The sequence below is a fragment of the Chanos chanos genome, chromosome 10 (assembly GCF_902362185.1).
Source record: "Chanos chanos chromosome 10, fChaCha1.1, whole genome shotgun sequence".
NCBI classification, from domain to species: Eukaryota; Metazoa; Chordata; class Actinopteri; order Gonorynchiformes; family Chanidae; genus Chanos; species Chanos chanos.
This window is the reverse complement of record NC_044504.1, coordinates 18770577-18790768: the sequence shown is the minus strand read 5'-3', so window position 1 is coordinate 18790768 and position 20192 is coordinate 18770577. Positions and strand designations below refer to the sequence as shown.

Sequence of the window (20192 nt, the reverse complement as noted above, 5' to 3'; positions counted from 1 at the left end):
ATTCCTTCTTAGACACCTTTCATATCCATCTGTTCAAAGGTTTTTACCCATTGCTGTAAGCATTTGTAAAGATGTGAAAAAATGTTAAGATGAAATAAAAGTTCAAGTAACAACAGCACTAGTTCATCGTGGTATATAAGAGTACAGTTTATTCCAGACAGGTACACAGGGGAGAACATTACATGACAAAAAAGTAAGTGAAGAATTACAGTCAAATTGGTCTTAGAGGCTACAAGATTGCACATGAACTACAAGGACCTAATGCTTCATATTTTAACATTCTATACAGAAAAGTAAACTACTGTCTCTTATTGGTTCACAGTTTAGTTGTTAGTAAAATGCTTGACTTTAACTTAAAGAACTAAGGAATGGGGGGAAAAAAGGACATTGAAATGTGCCAAGAAGATTCATGTTCAGCCTTAAATGATATAAAAACAATTTGGCTCAATGAATAAGGCCCATAGAGTGGCATACGTTAGCATTAGTTTCTAGTCACACTGATAATGTAAAAAAAAAAAATCCTCATCTACAAATGAAACAATAAAAATGTCCACTGCTTTTTCAACATATTTGTATTTGTCACCTTCTGTCATTATGTAACTTTAGTGAAAATGCTATAAGGCAGAGTACAAAAGAGGAAATGTAATACAGAAGAAAACAATGATATTTTAGCCATCACATGAAGAGGTGACTTCTTGGAGACAGACTCCATGAAGAAAAATCCAGCTTAAACCCGAGGACTTAATAAAAAGTGCTTGGTAGTAGTGGTTAAACATAAGAGAACCCACATCCATAACTTGTTCATAATCTATTCATAGTTTATCATCTCACTCATTCTAAGAAATATCTGGTCCAACATTCAGTCTAAAAGTAATTTAGTTTTTCCTTGAAATGAATCTCTTTGTGATTAATCACAACTCACAGTGGAATTTCTTTAGTGCAGCTTTGTGAAAGTGTTTATATACAAGGATATTCAAGATCAAACCTACTTTACCTTTAAAACTACCCTCATTTAAAATGAGTGTACTCCCCATTTAAAGTGAGTAGACCTTCCTTTATTCTGTAAACAAGTGAGTGTTTTTCTTTTTCAGCACAGTGTTGTCTCTTTCCAAACATTAGAAATTATCTGATGTGCTAGATGAGAGAGTGCTATGCACTGAAAACACTACAAGCTTGGAAGTGACAAAAAAGAACCACCTGACAGAACAAGAATGTGCTGTTGAGCTTTGCCTGATCAGCTCACCAGGCTTTAGGGTTCATCTTTTCTCGAAAGGATTTCCTAAGTTTGTGTCGTGGTGCAGGAACAGGTTGCTGGTGATCTTGGGCAACCTCAGGGTCTTGAAGACAATCGGGTTCAGGCTCCCTCCAGGGAACCTTTTTGGGAGTATGAGGGTGCTGAGAAGGCTCTAGTTGTCCAAGAGGTGCATTTCTGTGAGAGGTACCATGGGACTTCTGCAGCTGCTGAATGATTGAAGAGAATTTAGCATCCAGTGAAGGCCGACCAGAACGAGACTTCAGCCCTTTAAAGGTGTTTTCTTTCTCCTGATAGGATAAGGGACCGGTGGTTTGGACAAATGGTAATTTATCAGTGGGAGGGGGAGGGGCTCGTCTCTTCTTATGGCTGCTTGTTGTAGGACTGGAATCACACTGAATGCTTTCTTTACCTGGGGACAGGACAGTTTTTTGCACTACTATTGGGTGGGATCCCTCAAACAGTGCTGCCCAATGAGGAGGCTCACTTTTCTCCTGTCCAATAAGATACTGCCCACTAGTTTCCTCTATTTTGTTATGGATTATGTCAGTCAAACTCTCAAACTTTCCAGGAGAGCCAATGCCTGCAAAATTAATAACATCCCAAATTAAAATCAAACTCAAGTAGTACTCAGGAAGTCAAATGTTTTCTTGCAGGGGAATGAGTACTTTTGTGAAAAAATTAAAATATTGACTTTAATCAAGTTCTAAACGACCAAAAATTAACCATTAAAACAAATATGGTAAATTGAAGTCAGGTTTCATCTTGTGTTTTAGGTATTAAGACACAGAGTCATGTAGATAGGGTAGAACCATTCACGTTATGTAAACACATGGGCTTACTCAGATCATTGTAGACAGAGTCAGCCTGCTTAGTGAGGAAGAGAGGTGGTTTCTGTGGCGATAAGACCTCAATCTTCATCAGTTTAGTACAGCAGTGCTTCCACTGATCTAAAGAATGGATATGGGAGCACATAGTTAGAAACACACACACAAAAGCTCTCTCAAATCTCCCACCACAAAATCAACAACACTGAATCTATTCATATGTTTAATTCTTCATCTTTACCCTGATCATAGAGGTGTTGCCACAGGGCTTCCAGCCAGTCCTGCAGGGCATCGGGGCTATCAGCAGAAAACACATAGCTGGCTGAATTCCCACTCATTGGGTTCGTGAGACTCAGTTTGGTGCTGCTTCTTTGGGATTCCTTGTCTACCAAACGAATACGGGTGTCCTGACCACACAACAGAAAAGACGAGGAAATAAAACAAAGATTCGCACCCATCCCTCACACTAGACACAATGATCAGACTTTCAACAAAATCATACAATGCCATATCACATTCAACCTGCATACAGCATGACTACAATCAAACAAGAAGTCTCATACAACCTGCATCACTTCCTGCTGTAGCGTTCATAGAAGGATCTTTAGACAGACACCACATCCATTTCTTACCAGTTATCACAGTTACTGTCATATTTACAAAAAACATAAATCAAAGTCTGCATGCATCGTCTCACACTTTGGATTGCTGTACCTTGTTGATTGGGATGATGAGGCCTGGCTCCATTTTGGCTTCGATCTCCTCAAGAGTGTAATAACAAGACAGAAGCCCAGCCTTCAGTACACAGTACAGCCTGCAGATGCGCTGCAGTCCCTCTACGTTTTGCTAGACGTGAACACAGCAAAGAGTATTCATCTAACCACATTAATCACAATAAAACAGATATTTCCAAAGTCAAAGAAGCATGTACATTTTTCAATGTCACTTTCACTGCTGTCAAAAATAACTCTAGCATAAATTAGCAGAGTTCAGTGATAGTAATTATATCTCTTGGACCGACATCACATTCATAACTTAACAGCTTGTATCTGTGGAACAACATGCTTTCAGACTGCAGTTGGAGTGTGCTGCTCACTTGTTGGCTGAGGTAGCCGCTCATCATATCCTGTGTCATACAGTCAGGCTGAGCCACCAGTTGACAGCACAGGTTTCCATAGAGAGGCAGCCATGACGATGCCTCAACTAAGTACAGAAAAGACAGGAAGCATTAGCTGAAGATGATTGGGGTCATTAATGAACTCACCATAAAAGAAAATAATATACATCTTAGCTATTTGATGTCATGCTAGTTGAAACCAAATCTACTTTGATGTGAAGGAAACTGTGTTACAAACAATTCAAAACAAGTCACTCCGGGTACAAATGCTTATCACTGATGTTTACTGTGCAGTATTTCCTTGTGATCTTTTATAACATTTGCAGTTCAAAGTGCACTTTGCTTGAAATATTTGTGAAAAGGAGATAATCTATAGACCACAATTTCCCCTCACCGTTCTGCAGGACTATGAGCGAGTGAGACTGGAAAGAGTCTTCTGCTTGCTCCAAACCCAGTGTTGTGTAAGCCAGTAATGAATACCGAGCCCCACTGGAACATAGCAGAGACGCCAAAGAAAAACCAAGTTACATCACCATCATTTTTTTTTTCACCACTTTGTTGACAGAGGCATAACATGAATGTATAGCTGGTTATTATAACTCTTCATAGAGGAGTCCGCCTTTTAAGGGAATATTTCAGTCTTAGATCAGTCTTATGGTTAACAGAGATCATATCTAAGAGTGGCGTCTTCTAATCAACATTTTGTGGCAATGTCATTCTGTGGAAGGTTTGATAATAGGGTTGTGAAATAGCTCTTACGGTGGTATGGGGTTAGCCTGAAGAAATGTATCTGGATCTCCTCCATCCAGCAGGGGGCAGAGCTTCTTTCCTGATGCCTTACCAAAGGAAGACCGCAGCTTTCGGGCCAGTTTCTTTGGTGTGTTGACCATGGTGCTCTCTTCCTCTATGGCACAGCTATAAATTTCCAGATTCAGCTCAAACTGTGGACTGGCATCACTGCTGCAGACAGAACACACACAAGGCAGCAAAAGGTTTAAAACTGCATTACAGCACTACAGTCCAAAATCCATGTCTGTATTGGGAATTAAAACAAACCAGCATATTGTTCTACAGTTATCAATGTATATTCATTCATTATACAGAAAAATTTCAGTGCTCAACCTTTTTACTTTATTTAGTTTACTCACAAAATAGTCACACCCTCAAAGCAGATATCAGTAACTGATTTGTCCACAACCACCATCTCTGTATCAAAAATCTCAGAGCCAGTCTTCATTAGACAAAAGACTGCCACACGCCGTGAGTCTGTGGATGGAAGTTCAAAGACACTCGTTACACAAAGGCGATGTGAGGCTGAGTCTGAGTCAGGGCAAATTTAGATCTAATATTTAATTATACAGAATGATTTTCACATGTAACAAACTCTGTCCAAAATTTTAAACGTCAGTTTGCACGCAAAACCTGAAAGAGAAGAATAAAAACTACTCACTCCCTTTGTTGTTGAAGTGGTCTGAGTCTTTCCACAGCAATGGAATTCGAAGACCTACACAGGATAGAAAGATGATGGAAAGGGAAAAACTGAAATATGGGTAAACCTTATTGTTACTGAACGTAATCAACTAGAGACACCCAGCAATGCAGCTGATGCAGTGAAAGAGTGTTTGGCTCAGATGGAGTTTGACTGTCTGATTGTTTTACTATGGCTTGAAACTTCTTACCAGACACAGCCACTTTCCCTTTACACGGCACTCGACTCTTAGGATCACACTCAGCAGATCTGGAGAGTAAAATTCTGCTGTTAGGTATTATGTTGTGGAGGTGAACATCACAAAATGGTGTATTCAGCATTTTGCAATGTTTTTGCGGTTTATAGATAGCAATACAAAGGAATACTCTTCTCCATACTGACTTTTTTTTTTTTTTTTTTACTAAAAATTATGCAGTTATTCCACACACACACACACCTTCTCCTCAAGGTTGCAGTCAGGTCCTGTTGTTCCTTCTTCCTCTGTGCCTCACTCATATAGGCTCTAATGCGTGTGTTGCATGTCAGAAGGCTCTTGGCAGCATTAAGTATCTGTTCCTTGTTAGTGCTTGCTACCAGAAGCTTGTAGGCTCCTGCCCTCATTTTCATCTCAAAGTCCAGCTTCTCCTGGATATCGCTGTCCTTAGAAAGATGCAGCCAAACAGGCACCAATTTTAGTGAAGTCCTCTAAAGCTGGGCCCCAGCAGGCCTACTCACTCTGCATGCTTGTCCTCATTCTCTAAAGCACATTCAGACCAGCTGACTTCACAGAATAATTATGAATAAGAGCTGCTACTGTTTTTACTAAATAACTACACAAGCTTTTTAGAATGAAATCAAGCACGCAGTGAGACTGGGGTTTCCAAGAACACAATCTGCTGGTTTGATTTACTAAGCTACTGGGAATTCAATAAGCAAACAGACACAATGTCCAATGAGGTATAACTAACCAGTGATGGAATATGCAAGAACAGTGTAGATGGGAAACGTAACTGTTTTGAAAATGAGGTGATGGAAAGACAGGGAAAATGCAATGTGAACACATGCTGCTCTTCACTAAACTAAAGGGAAAGGGATATTGTGGCAATACTAAATACACAGTAAGACAGGGACACTTATCCAACCAGTTTCTTCTGAGTGATAAGAATTTGTGACAAGTTGCACAGATAAGTTATCACAGTTATTTTTCTGTAGATAAGGGTGATGAACTAAGGTACATGCTCAGTCTAAACATGGAGGCTACTAAGAAAATCCGTGCTTAGAGGGGTATGATGATCTTCGGGTATATATACATTTGCCCATGACAGATAACTATTCAAATTATAAATTGTACAGTCAAATTAAGTCAGAGGTGTGCTCAGAACGGCAAGTAAACATCATCATACACCTTTAACACGTGTTTTCACTACCTGTAGTTTCTTAGAAATCTGTCGTATGTACAACAAATTCATGTCCTCTATTATCTGCTGCGTATCATTCAGACTTGTGCATCGTTTCATGTTTTTCGCCTGGAAGAATATTACGTCATTTGGTTACTGATAAGCAGAATTATTCATTTATACCAAAACAATGTTTACAGTTCGTATAACAGCACTCATCCGTGTCCAACTAAAAGAGCAAAGGTAGCCTTTTGGGTTAATGATAATCTACGTTTACAGTTGTTTAAGTGTCATTCATTCGCAAACATGCGCACCGGAGACGGGTGTCTTTAATATTTAATGAGTTATCAAAAATTCTCTAAAAGTTTCCCATAACATTATACCATTACACATATGAGCAGGAGAGTAAGAGACAAGGATATGAGACCATCTAGCTGTAGGCAGAATTGTTCAAGTTAAAAAATTTGGGATAAATGCAGACACATTCTACGAATAAGTGAATTGTAGGCCTTTTCTTCAGATTACGTGCAATTTGCTGCCGCCCAAACTGTGGCTGGTTGGTTTACTTTCGGTTTCAGTGAGGAGGCTATGTAACACACAAAACATCAACATTTTTCATGACTTTTTCCAGTCTTTTCCGATATCTTCGATTTTCCTTGAGTTCTCTGCTATGGAAAAGACTGCTTCAATATTCTCTGGAATTTCTCAAGTTTTCATGAACTATAAATGCCTATCATTCGACGAGACTAGAATTGCTATAAAATGCTACAAAAGATTTTCAGGCTTCGAATAAATGGAATTTCAGTAACTGGAAGCTATTAGATCAGTACCATGATGACATAACGTCGGCTACTGTAGCTAAACAGCTAGCGTTACCAGTGTAGATATCGAAGGGATCTAGTCACATACTCACTTCATTTGGCAAAAACACCGTACTCTGTCGTATTTTCTTTCTCTTAATCTCCATGGCGAGAGAGGAACAGGACGACACAGTTGACCTTGTACTAAGGTTTCTTGTAAAAGTTCGAATATCCCGCGGTAAATCCATATTCGCAGGTTCACTCAGACCAACCCCGCTGGATAGCCAACCCAACGGATTAGAAAACTGTGAACAACCGGTGTTGTCCAATCACCGCCTTTCGAAGCTTTGCGTTGTCTAGACAACAGATGGATTCTACCACTTTCAAATTTAAAATGTTTCGCTGGCCCTTCATATACCACGCTACATTCTACAAAACGCAGCACCAGAAGGTGGATATTTTGGGGATATTTTTTCACATTTTGAAACACTTCGATGTGATTCGCGACCTTGAAATTTTTGAGCTGAATATCTCGATTCCTAAAGTAACCCCCGTCTGTCTAAATTGGTTTTCCCTGGTATTTGTTGTACGTATGCTAATCACATCTTCAAATCTGTGATTTTTGCGCTTTGACAGCCTCTGGAGTATTTGTGGAATACCTGTTTTTATACGACAATGGTACAGCCATGAATTAAAAAAATACACATTATTATAACCTCTCAACGTTATTTTAAGTTTTGGTGGAAATCACTGGCTGGCATATGTCACAGACGACCTTACAGTTCATTCACTTATGTATTAAGTAGATCTTATTAGATTATCTAGTATTAGACGCATTTTTGATAAAATGACGTTAACGGATGAGCAGTTTTGAATGGCTGCGGGCTGAACCCATAGTACACTCAAACACCAGCCAGAAACGTCGCAGATTCGAGGTATAGCACTCTAGTTACAAAATTAACTTAAGGGAAAACGGCATATCAGAATAAAAGCTGCACTGCATTACGACTTGTCATTGCCGGGATTCCATAACGTGGATAGGTACGTCACACAGAACTGCTTCTGGTACATCCTGGTCTTCTTGAATTCAGGTAAATTAGTGTTATCGTTGACAACTAGGTAAAATTTTGCCACTTAAATATTGCATTACCAAAATGGGTCATTACGATTTCACGAGACAGTTAAATTAGCTTGACAGCCGTAACGTGTAGAGAATTAGCCCTGAAAAATCTTAATCCAGATATCGCAACCATGATATGTATGAATATGTAGTCGTATTTTGTTTCAGGACTGATCCGTTCTAAAAGTACCATTTATCATAACACAGCTTTAGCCATCAGGTGACGTACGTCACATCAGTATTAGTCGTTCAATGGCCCAGTTAACAGATAAACCTGTTACATTCTGGTCGCTTTGATCGTAACGTTACTGTATCTGGACCCGTTCATATTACAGACGGCTATGTCAGCAACCATGAAGTGAATTAGGTAGCTTTAGCACAAATAACAGAATCTAATATTCGAAATCAGTCTGACTTTCTACGTCGCTCATATATGAAGTGTTACGTTTGTTTTTTTCTTTTTTCATCAGGCTGTCACGTAACAGGACCATTCCATGATATAAAGCAAATACAGAGAGAATAAATTTTGATTCGTATTTTTTTTTTTTAGTGTTAAAGAAATGTTTGTTGAGAGTAAATGGGATTTTTTTCACAGGAGCTCTTTTTAAATCCTGGCTGATGATTTAGTAAAAGTATCCATATCTAATGTTTTGTTAGTAGTTTAATTGGTGTAATTGCATTTCAGTGTCCTTTTATCTCTTTATTGTCAGGTTTGCAGAGAGATGCAACAGAAGTTATGCACACGCAGTACTTCCCTGTTTGTGGAAAATGGTAAGGCATGTGGTGCAGGGGCACCCCTCCAGCTCCCCTTCCGATGCCCCCGGTGTGGGGAACAAAAACGCTTCAACAGCTTGGCCTCACTGAGAGCACACCTGGAGTACAGCCACACCTACCACACTAGACTTGACCTCAGCCTCCCAAACACAAGAGGGCACTCTCACATTGATATCACTCTGCCAGGAGAACAAAGTGCTCATGACACAGGGTTGGACAAAAGTGCTGATGGTAAGAATCAAACAACAAGAGATGCAGGCACAGACACAAACACTACAGAGAAAGGTGAAGGCAAGCTTAAATCAAGTATCAGTGCTGACCCTGACCCCTGTCCAGCCCAACCACCAGATCCAAGCCCAGGCCAGAGTGGTCTGTCTCCACAGAGTAACTGTCGTGGTGTGGAGGTCAGGGCAGGTGTAGGGCCATGCTGTGCTCCAGTGACTATGGTAGGGCAGAGGCTGGAGGGGATGCTTCGAGTAGCAGATAGCAGCATGGAGCGGCGTCTGCTTAGGCTGAGCTCTGAGCTTGCCCAGACGGACACAGCGCTCCTGTGTGAACGTGCTCACTCCCACCACCTGGCTCGGGAGAAGCAGGAGATGTTGGAGCGTGAACAAGCCCTGAGCAAGCAGGTGGACTCGGCTGTTATGGTGATTGCCACGCTGCGACAACAGCTCAGCATGTCAGAACATGAGCTCGAGAGGAAGGAACAGTGAGTAATGGGCAGAAACCTAATCTTAATCCTGCTTCTGATCTTAAATCATATACTACCTGTTTTGGAATGACAGATCTCCTTGAGACATACTAATCTTAATTCCAAATATTTTTGCAATGAGAATTCCATTTTTCTTGGAAAATTTAATGGTTATTTTCTTCTGTGATTCATCTGATTTCAGTGTTTAGTTGTTAATTTTGATTGCTTCCAGGGAGGTTATTTCCATCCAGAATTTTCTGGAAGTTGCAGCCCAGCATGAGATGTGCGGGAAGGTTCGTTTACGGCACTTTATAGAGAACCTCCTTAGGCGCATCGCCTTGGCTGAGAGGCTCCTGGAATATTATCGTACTGCTCCCCATAGGCAACATTGTCCAGCACATCCTGTATGTAACCACATTCAACATTTAACATGTAATTTAATCAAGTGACAGACACCAGTAAAGCTACTAGCAAGCAAAATCAATTATTATTTTTCACCAACCGTTTTCATTTTCTAGTTTTTAGTCATACTTTTAAGGACAAGGATGTTGGCCATAGTTTTGACGTTTCTTACCTCTTACCATTCATACTTCTGTCATTCCTCCAGGTCTCACCTCCAGCTGACCATGGCTCCCATAGAATAACCAAAAGCAGGTAATTCATTGTATTTTGTTTTCAGTGTGCAAGAAAACTATTAACTTAAAATTATGATGTTATCAAAATGAATTTAGCCTCATTTTAAGCCATGGTCTCACTTGTCCTATGTGTCGGGCGGAATGTATATTTACACACCCTCTTTATTCATAAGCATCCCTAGAGGCCAATGGTAATATAATAACTAAAAGGAGCAGTAGTTGTAAAGGAACTGGCCCAGTAACTGGAGGGTTGTGAACTGACAGTTCAATGCCCTTGAGCAAGGCATTTAATCACAAGGTTGCTCTAGGTGTATAAATCTCTCACACTGACCGTTGTAATTGTAATTTATGGTCAGTAAGAGTGTCAGCTAAATAAACCAAACTGGGTCTGTGTGGTTTTATATAACATTGGTGTTATTGTGTGCTCTGTTGTGCTTGTGTGTCTTTGCATGTGTGCGTGAGCACGCGTGTGTGTTTTGGAGCGTATATATTGACACTGAATACCAGGAGGGCTGTGTTCTTGACAAGCTCTATTATTTGATGTCAGGTCCTCTGGCGATGCTCTGTCATCCCAAGAGGGGCAGCAACACACCTCTCACCATAGATGGGTGTTACCAAGGCAACCTCGAGAGAGATCAGGTTATCCCTCTGCTCGTGAAGGGTGGAGCCAGCGACGGAGGTCAGATGGGTATGAAGTTTAGGAACAGAACCCATGTGTCTGTATATGTGCATGCGAATAACGTGGATATACATTATGTATTATGTTTAACATCTAGAAATGTCGGTGGTCCTGAACAGAGGCTATACTGGGAACTGTAGGCCAACATGATAAGATAGATCATTTTGGATATGCAGTTCCGTCTGTAAGCAGGAATGCTTACGCTCCTTTTCAGCCTCCAGACCTCCATATTTTCAACATTACATTATTCGACTCAGTTTTGGTTTAACATCAAACCGCTGAAATGAACACTGTATTACTTCTGCCAGAGTTTGGGTTTCCGCTTTGACTTATGTTGAATTATAGGTTTGTTTAGATTTACAGTTGCTTCAGTATTGTCTGGTTAGGTCCTTATAGAAATGGTATACTGTTTGAGACCAGTAAAAAGCAAGATATTTCTAGTACGATATGTTATTTGCTTAGCCATGACTGAATATTGAAAGCACAGTAATCACCGCTCTTTGTCAGTTTGAATGTGAGTGTAAATAATTTTGAATGTAAACCACCTGACAGAGGATGTGTGTTGTTTCGGTAAAATAGCCCTTCATTTTGAGTTGTACTCTTATCAGATTGACTAGATGTCTGTTGTGATCATATTATTCTTAGCAACTGAAATGAAACAACAGAGAAAAAACACAAGGTACTTGTATTGACAAATGACTTATTTCAAACCTACATTGCTGACTAGCTGCAGGTACACATATGATTTGTGGAAAATTAATTTGAGTGAGTCAAATAAATAAGCTAAATGAAAACTAGATGAATGTGAAAAATTGTTTTTGAGGTCGATTCTCATACATTACTACCCACATTAGCAATAATCTTTAAAATCTACGATATACTCTTAATCAGAATTACATTTTCATCATGAGGTCATTTGTGATTTTAAAATATTGAACTTAATAATATGAATGTACTCTATCTGGATGAAAATCAAGGTCAGAGCTAATTTTAGCATTATTTTGTATTTTGGTATCATACAGTTTGTAGGTGAACTGTGTGTCTATAGAGCTGTGCTGTTTTGTGAAGAAAATACATACTGTAGCAATGAACTGAATCTACTCTGAATGTCAGCTTTAAATGAGCTCTCTGGTCATAGAGCGCTCTTATGGGGCTCCTGTAGCTACATCGTCAGTCTGTCAGCTTGATTATTGAGCAATAACCTGCTCCGTGACTGTAATTCTATATTGATGTATATCATGGTAGCATATGTATTTAAGTGGTGCTCTTGTTGATGGAGGGTAATCACATAGGACCCTCAAAATGTGTGCAGCGCTGGTCTTCATTTGGCATTCACCCAGTTTGAAACCAACTACAAAAAAAAAAAAAACAGTGAGCTCACTTGATAACTTTTACATTATGCTATATTTATCTAAATTGTCATATCTAATTGTATTGCCTAACAGTATAAGAACAAATTAGATTCTTGTGAGCAGATGTTTCCAGTAGATCTTATGACTAGATAAATACACAAATCAATGCTAATTAGTACTATACGAGTTGCTGTCTAGTGCACTGACTGTTATTATTGTCAAATGCACAGACTCTGTTTATACCTATGTAGCCTAAAAACATGGACTATCTGTCATAAGTTACAAGAGAGATACTGTTACATTACACTGTGGAATCCACCATGTGTTGGATGCGTTCCCTTTGAATGTATTGGATGTGGAGGCTGGTAATTAATTTAACAATCCAACTACAGGCCAAGTTCAGAACTACGTCTGTTAAAATGTAATAAAGCAGTTGGTTATTACTGGATCGGCCATCTTCTTCAAACTTTGTTTTCAACTTGCAAACAAATTTTGTGTCATAGGTGCGAGGGGTGTGGGGTGAGGGTTCTGCTGAGGAGGAGAGAGATCGAATCAAAAGAACTTTTCTTGTCGTAATTTGCAGATATATGTGGATCATGGGTTATTGAGCTTCCCACTGAATTCTTTGAAAGCTTAACGCATAATGCCAACACTGTGTGTCACCAAGTCCCTTTCAAAAACACCTTTCGAGAAATGTAAGAATATTTTCAGTGCCACATCTAGAGAGAGAAATACAGTATTTTTGGTTTGTAAATGCAAATCTACAATATTATGTGCCAGTAAACATGTTATGTTACAAATATTGTCTGGCTGACATCGTGTACAGCTAGTCAACCATGTTTTGTGATGGTAAATATTGTGATGTCCCTGCTCCATGTGAGGTCTAGAATCTGGCACCTGTTTTGTTCTTTCTGCTTCCTTCATGTTTTTGTATAACAGGTCAAATACACATCAGTTTCTGTGATATATTTGTAAAGACGGTGATAGTTTTGTGTACGCATGAAGTGTAGCTAATGTACACTGTGAGTGGGCATGCTCCTAGTGTAGCTAGTACACAATGCACTGTATAAATACTTTCTGACCGAAGGAATAATGGAATATTTCAGTGACACAAGGTATGTGTTAATAAGGTGAAGTGAGGGAGTACAAAGAGACTGTGCAATCTTAAATTAAAAGTAGGCCAAATGAAGATACTAGATTTGTTAGGGATACTGGACAATCATGAAATGAAAGTTAGAGGAAGAACGTTAATATTTAATTTATGGATCCTTTTTTGATGTTCTCTTGTTTGTACTGTTTTGCATATTGACATAGTTTAATAATATTACTGTTGTGACATGTTGAATTTTGCTTAAAATGCAGAGTTTTGTTTTGTGAGAATTATCTCATATGTGTGCCTTTCTCTATTGAAACTATAGTCTGTATTACACTGTGCTAGAGGGACTCCGGAAATTTCTGAGTAATCTTACCAAGTCTGTGCTGCTCCTTGTGATGTCCTAAAGAATAAAGAATGAGACTATTCTGCACTACATTCTGTGCCTACTTATGTCATGAGACTCTCTGCTCTATGCAGTACATCACACAACTACTTGTATGTTTTCAGCACTGAACAGCTGAGCTTCCCTAATTTACTAAGTTCTTATCCAGGTATACTGTGAGGGAATTGTTCTCTATTCCTCAAACAACTTAATGTTTGACCTGACTGGGTTTCTAAATCTATTTGGTATTTTCAAACTTCATTATGGGTAAAAACAGTAGAATACAATTGTCCTGTTAAAACCTCGTGTGCACATAACAAATAATGTATTATCATTAGTGGAACTGGTGCCCTGCCTGTTCCAACATAACATTCTTTGTTGGTATATGGTCTATTATTTATCTATAGACACTTCTGATTCATGATTTTCTGGCATGAGAGTGATTCATGATCCACGCCAAATGTGTTTTCTGTTTTATTCACCTCCTTGTGGATCTTCCATTATTCTGGATGAGGCCTTCACACCAGTTCATATAGAAGACCCTTTGCTCTTTAACCGCTTTGTAACCTCCACAGGCTCTTCCCTGCGTAAATGTGTTTGCATTCTCACTCTGTCCACACGGTGGAGTTAGTGTTACGCGTTGCAATAAAATTCATTGGTATGTAATACCAGATGGAAAAATGATTGTTATTACCAGAACTTGATTTTTTTTTTTTTTTTTTACTTTATTGGATATCAGACAGCATTTTAAACAAGTTTTATTCTGGTTATATTTTTAGATTTGTAGATATATTATTAGATACAGCTAATATTTACCGTTATGTCCTATTCAGGGGAGTTGCCGTTGCTTTGCTCAGGAGTGACCAAATGTAACCTAACAACAAGTGATGTTTGTGATGGTATTAGGAAAATACATAAAGTGATTAATTATTAGACTGCACAATTACTTGACTGCATATTCATTGTGATGGTGCAGTGCTAATGCCAAAATCACCAAAGAAGAGGATATTACATCGTTCCCTTGGAAATTTTTCACATCCACTGAACTGCAGTGCAAAGCATGAACTTTATTTCAGTGGAAATGAACATTTCTCTGGCCCTCACATAAAGTTCCAGGAATTCCTTTATGACATCATTGTTTTCTTGGTTGCTAATATTAGCTACTCGCATTGTGGCCAAACACATAACATTATGGATTGCTCTGTTTCTTCACAAGAGAGATTTACAGTAAGAGATTTATTAGGGAGATTGGATAAATTGGGAATAGTTTTGCTTGTAATTAATTAAAGTGGTGAATGCAGGCTGACCTGGGATCAGCTTTTTAATTCTTACTCTCTCCCTTAATTATCGTAAGTCAAACTTTAAAGCTATTCTGTGAACAGTGTCTGAGGACAATCAAGGACCCTCGTGTTGAGTCCCCTCAGAGAGTCTTTTTTGGCAGGGAACATCTACTGAAACCAACTGACACCACCTCACCACCCCACGGAACAAATACTGTCATTTATCCACCATGAATGAGATTACAGTTCTAGAGAAAAGTTACCAAGCCTTCGTGTAGAGCATCTTGTGAATCATTCCCTCCCTAAGCCCTCCATTCTCATCTGTTCCCCAGTGAAAGGTTGAGAGGTTCACTATGCTGGGATGAATTAATCTTTAGTAAATGGACCCAAAGATGTAAGAAACAGTAAGCAATTGTCCAGTCAAGTCATTTTCCACGGGTAAAGTTGAATATTTGAAAAGTGCAGTGTTTTCTCCTGAATTGAATTTAAATGCTCACTTTTTGATTTATAACCAGTTTCAACCAGAGAGACTAGAACATTAGAAATGGATTTGATAACAAGTTATTGGATGATAGTGTATTGTCCTGATCTGTTGAGTATCACATTACTGACACCTATTGGTTGGCATTGGTACTATGTTTGCAGTTAGTTTTTTTTTGTTTGTTTGTTTTTTCTTTAGCCACCATTTTGTTTATGTTTGGTTGTTTTGTTTTGTTATTTATTGATATTTATCTTGAAACAGTAAATTGTGTGCTTTGGACAATCTTTTTCTGTTATTTTCAACCTTGGAGTAGATATGAATGTGAATATGTAACGTAATGTGATTAACACTGAAAGGAAACCTGTTGTAAAGAAGTTATTAAGTTATATGTTATATGGAGAAATTCATGTGCTATCAATGTTACTAGCTAGACTGAGTTCACCTATCCAAGCTAATTTGTCTATTCATGATATTTACGTTTATCTAAAACCTATGTTATTTCTCACTAACCTGTGAATAGCTATATACATACTGTTTGAACCTGGAAAAAGAGCAGTATACATGTCACAGTCTGCACCTTGCTTTGGACTCTTGTTTTGACATGTCTTGTGCTCCTGTTCCTTGTGTCTCTGTCTCTGTCTCCGCCCCTCACCTGATTTTGTTCATCTTATCTGTCTACCCATGCTTAGAATGGAATTGCAAGCGCAGAACAGCAAAAGGGCATTTATACAGCAGGTGAAGATAAGTGAAAAGATACTGTACCAGCACATGGCATGTTAAGCTCTTAAGTCTTACAGCAACATACATCATGGAACCTCAAACAAATGAAGAGCAAAGGCAGCAAACTCTCGAGACTGTTTCAGTTAAGGCCACGGTGAAGTCAAGCAGACCATCAGCTACTGATGCTGCAAATTGGTCAGGGTTTAAATAGAGACACTCAAGGTAAGCGTCTCAGAGAGAGAAGCTGCTATGGGACAAATCTGAGATTGGGGAACAGTAACCGAGAATATCAAGCTGAAACAGCTTGACACAAAGCAGACCTGTCAGCCAGTCTGTGAAGCTACAGAGAGTGCCTGCATCCACAGAAGCAGCAGTCTAGGAAGCTACCGCTGAACTGGAGGATGGGCAACTTGACAGTCATCTCCAGAACTGCAACCAACGTTCAGAGAACCAAACCACAGTCAACAATGCACGACTCGTTCTCCTCCTCACACCTGTTCAGCAACGTCCAGGACTCATGTTTGACAGGGAAAAACCTTTGCTCTCACCCCTGCAATGCAGCCTGCCCCTTCTCCATTGTCTCGTGCATCTTCCATAGGAAATCATAGGAGATCTTTCATGCATCTTTCATTGGAAAGATGCATAGCTGCAGAATGGCAATTAAAAAATTGGGTGAAAATTGGGATCAAAAAGTTTAGATTCTTTTTTGAAATAGCATTGAAACACTGTTTTTAAAGTCTGTTTTAAAGTTTGAAAATCTCGCCCCAGGGGACCATAGCTGTCCCTTTGCTTGCCCTTGGTGAAGTTATCTCCTCTCTCGATTTAGAGTTCAGCTGCTAGATGAACAAAGAAAAATCCACATTGGCCATGCTGACTGCTGAGTGAAATCGTATCGCTTCAGCTGGTTAAATGGTGGATTATTTTACATCCCATTCCTGTCGTAGTGAGTGTAACCATTTATGAGAGGTGTGGTACTGACTGAGACTGAACTTTCTTTCATAGGTAAGTGTTTTACTGACTAAAAACAGTTTTGTAGATCGGTGACTATACTTGACAATTACTACTCAGGACAGAATATGTATCCTATTTTGACATTTTATTATCGACAACAAGAAAGTGCTGGTGCTGAGTGAAGAGTGAAGAGTTTAAAACTCAAGACGAAAAACATCTTTATGCACTAAATGCTGCTCCAGCAGTGACACAAGAATTTCAATTCACTGTTGGGCTCTGTTCTAATATTGTATTGGGTGGAGAGGACCATCAACAAGGATAAGCAGATGGACTAGAAACTCCAATGCCTAATCTCGCTGTCACCACTTCAGTAAAATGTCCCTTTTCATAAGGATTTCCATGTACTGACCTCATTCTTTGATCAGTTTCCAGTGATGGAAACTGCTGCAGTGCAGTTGTTTGTGTTCATTCAGTGTATAAACAAAAGAAGCACGGGCCCAGCATTTTAAGTGGCTTCATTAATGAGGCAAAGCAATTAGGCTGAGGAGAGAAGAAGCAGGAGCTCAGGCACTGAGTACTAAGATTCTGCATTTATGATGGAGATGTTTTAGAATGACTGCTATTCTGGGTTATTGCCACTGAATGTCCCCAGTAAAGACCAATTATGATCTGAATTTCATCTTTATAGGAGATCTTTCAGGACACCTTTTATGCTGACCCACAATGAGCAAAATCATATAAATGTATTTGTTCCCATAAATTTGAGAAAAAATGTAGAGCAGGCTTTGGTGAGTTAGAAGTGGACCAAATGTAGTGGGCGACTGGTCCATGTGGATTTTGTACAATAAAAGCCAAAGGGGCCATTATATATCTCAAGTGATTTAGGAGAACAGAGAGATTTGGTTTTAAAGCTTTTTTATACAATGAATGCTGTCTACAAGCGGGTTACGGACATTATTGGGGTGAGAACTGGCTGAAATTTGAAATTGTTTTTTTGCACTTGCATAGCATGGTATTTAAAAACATGCTACATTGGAGACAGAGAGAGAGGCAAAGAAAGATAAGGAGTGATGAAATCCTTTGTCCCCATTTTATGTTTCATTTAAAGAATGACTATACTATCGTCTTGTGCACTTAAAAATTAAATAACAACTATATACTATTGTGACTCACGGCACAGAATGAAAGTAAATTGTCAATTGTCCATTTGTGGACTCTTCTAGATCCTTGTTCAAGCAGTAAATCATGTATGCACATCTCTCTCTGTCTCTCTCTCTCTGTCTCTCTCTCTCTATGCTGAAATCCATTGGGCATTACTGTTGTATATCTGACTTCCTCCACCGGGAATCTTAATGCATTGCATCTGGAAGCTATGAGCCTCAATTTACAACATCCACATTTGATTTTGACTTCAGCTCAGTAGGCTCTAGTTATTAAACAAAGTGTGTGATGATATGATATGGTGTTGTTCATAATTTCTTAGATGGAGTAAACATGTGTTGCTACCAACTTTGCAAGGCAGATGATGTCTTTTTGTGTGTGTGTGTGAGTGTGTCTGTGTGTGTCTGTGTGTGTGTGTGTCTTTTATTGCAACCATAATTCATACAGTATTTACTGCTGTTTTAATAACGCACAAACAGAATGAAAATCTGTTATATTTTCAGGAAATCAGTGACATTTTTTCACTAGGAAAGTGATTCATAAGGGAAACTCTCTCAGTGAACCAGATTTAAATCAATATTTATTCAAAAATCAACATTGTTCAACCGGACAATTTGGATATTTGGTCTCCAATTGGACCATCCTAATTTTTTGCACTGCTTCAAGTATAAATATGAAATCTTCGTACATGATGTACCTATCAAAATTCTGAGTGAGCACATACACAAAATGGTGTCTTTGTAGTCTGGCAACCTGAGAAATCAACATAACAGAATAGACCTGACCAAGCAAAGTGGGCTAAGAAATGTCATATTCATAGGACTGCTATCTGTGTTAGGACATGAACAGGGGAGGAAGAAGCAAAGGGAGAGAGAATATTGGGCCAGCCCCAAGGCTGCCGGAGGATCGCAAGCCAGGCGGCTGTTCAGAGATGAGGCACCATGCCAGAGATAACAAACTTCCAGAGGGAGAAACACGCACTGAGTAAAGAGCAGAGCTTTGGTCAGAGAGCATAGCCCTTTCATCACAGTAAACAAGTACTGAAGTGTAGACAGAGGAAGAGAGAAACTGAGAGGAAGAGAGAAAGGGGCTATGATGTGGAAGAGGATGAAGAAGCTGATACAAGAAGCACTAATGGGTATGTATTTGTACCTGGTAAGCTGTCTACATAGGCAGCAATCTGAGTGATCAAATGTGTCCACAACATGAGGGTTGACTCAGATTTTTTGAAGATGAAATTTTAAATTTTAAGGAACATATTTGTATCCTCACACAAAAATGTCACAATACAATGTAACAGCAAATTTTCTTGAAAATTTTCACTCAAGATGATTGATGGATACAATGTGGTGAGCAGCAAAGTCATCTTATAGATGAGTTAGTTCATCCACTGTATGGTGTTTTGCTCATTGCTTTTCCCCTTTTCATCATAAAAGGATAAAGATGAGATGTTGTTTACAATTTTATGTGTGTCAGTTGTCATTTAACATGTTCTGGTACATTGAGCATATTAATAGATTGGCATGCTAGCTAGCTCCATCACTTCACCTGTTTCAAATGGCCAACTAATTAACTAACTTTTTAGCTTTGCTAACTAGCAGTAAGTTGTTACAATCCTATAATCAAAAAAGCAATGTGTGGGATTTGGAAAGATTCACATTCTTCTACATGATTTTAGAGTTTTTGTTGTTATTTCTGTTAACATGTGCTGGAAGCATACTTTAATGCTTTGGCCAACATCATACAATGCATCAGGGATTCACAGTCCATAACCTCTAACCATCACATTTCACATTCCCATTCTTAAGATTACCATCACTTTGTAAACTGTTTTATTCATGATGGTACTCTGAGAAGAGAAGCTTACATAATTTCATTGTAATCCACTCCACATGCTGTAATAATGTGGTGAGTCTCTTACATTTAGATTGACTCAATGTCAGTAATGCTCCATATATAAAGTCTGTTGTGTGTTTCTACAACTTATGCTCTTAAGGTCCCAATTTTGA

At 39.0% G+C, this 20192-nt stretch overlaps 2 protein-coding genes across 2 annotated transcripts; one reads left to right on the top strand and one right to left on the bottom strand.

Annotated features, from left to right (window-relative positions):
- Positions 1–1239: 1239 nt before the first annotated feature.
- On the bottom strand, positions 1240–7109 carry rtkn2 (rhotekin 2). The gene is made up of 12 exons (XM_030786751.1): positions 6975–7109; positions 5118–5324; positions 4876–4924; positions 4647–4700; positions 4345–4462; positions 3956–4156; positions 3591–3685; positions 3176–3282; positions 2794–2925; positions 2321–2486; positions 2095–2202; positions 1240–1835 (listed from the first exon to the last, which is right to left on the bottom strand). The coding sequence occupies exons 1-12, from the start codon at positions 7107–7109 to the stop codon at positions 1240–1242; spliced, it is 1968 nt and encodes a 655-aa protein (XP_030642611.1).
- Positions 7110–8703: 1594 nt separating this feature from the next.
- On the top strand, positions 8704–10104 carry znf365 (zinc finger protein 365). The gene is made up of 3 exons (XM_030787437.1): positions 8704–9464; positions 9679–9850; positions 10054–10104. Exons 1-3 carry the CDS (start codon positions 8704–8706, stop codon positions 10102–10104), a joined length of 984 nt encoding a protein of 327 aa, XP_030643297.1.
- Positions 10105–20192: the final 10088 nt, after the last annotated feature.

What these genes read in the sequence shown, in the direction of transcription:
- rtkn2 (XM_030786751.1), bottom strand. Translation starts at nt 7,109, where the DNA reads ATGGATTTACCGCGGGATATTCGAACTTTTACAAGAAACCTTAGTACA. An exon ending in CAACCTTGAGGAGAAGGTGT is followed by an intron (nt 4,925 to 5,117) that starts GTGTGTGTGTGG and finishes AGATCTGCTGAG; the next exon opens with TGTGATCCTAAGAGTCGAGT. An exon ending in GCAACACCTCTATGATCAGG is followed by an intron (nt 2,203 to 2,320) that starts GTAAAGATGAAG and finishes TCCATTCTTTAG; the next exon opens with ATCAGTGGAAGCACTGCTGT.
- znf365 (XM_030787437.1), top strand. Translation starts at nt 8,704, where the DNA reads ATGCAACAGAAGTTATGCACACGCAGTACTTCCCTGTTTGTGGAAAAT. An exon ending in GAGCTCGAGAGGAAGGAACA is followed by an intron (nt 9,465 to 9,678) that starts GTGAGTAATGGG and finishes GATTGCTTCCAG; the next exon opens with GGAGGTTATTTCCATCCAGA. An exon ending in AACATTGTCCAGCACATCCT is followed by an intron (nt 9,851 to 10,053) that starts GTATGTAACCAC and finishes TCATTCCTCCAG; the next exon opens with GTCTCACCTCCAGCTGACCA.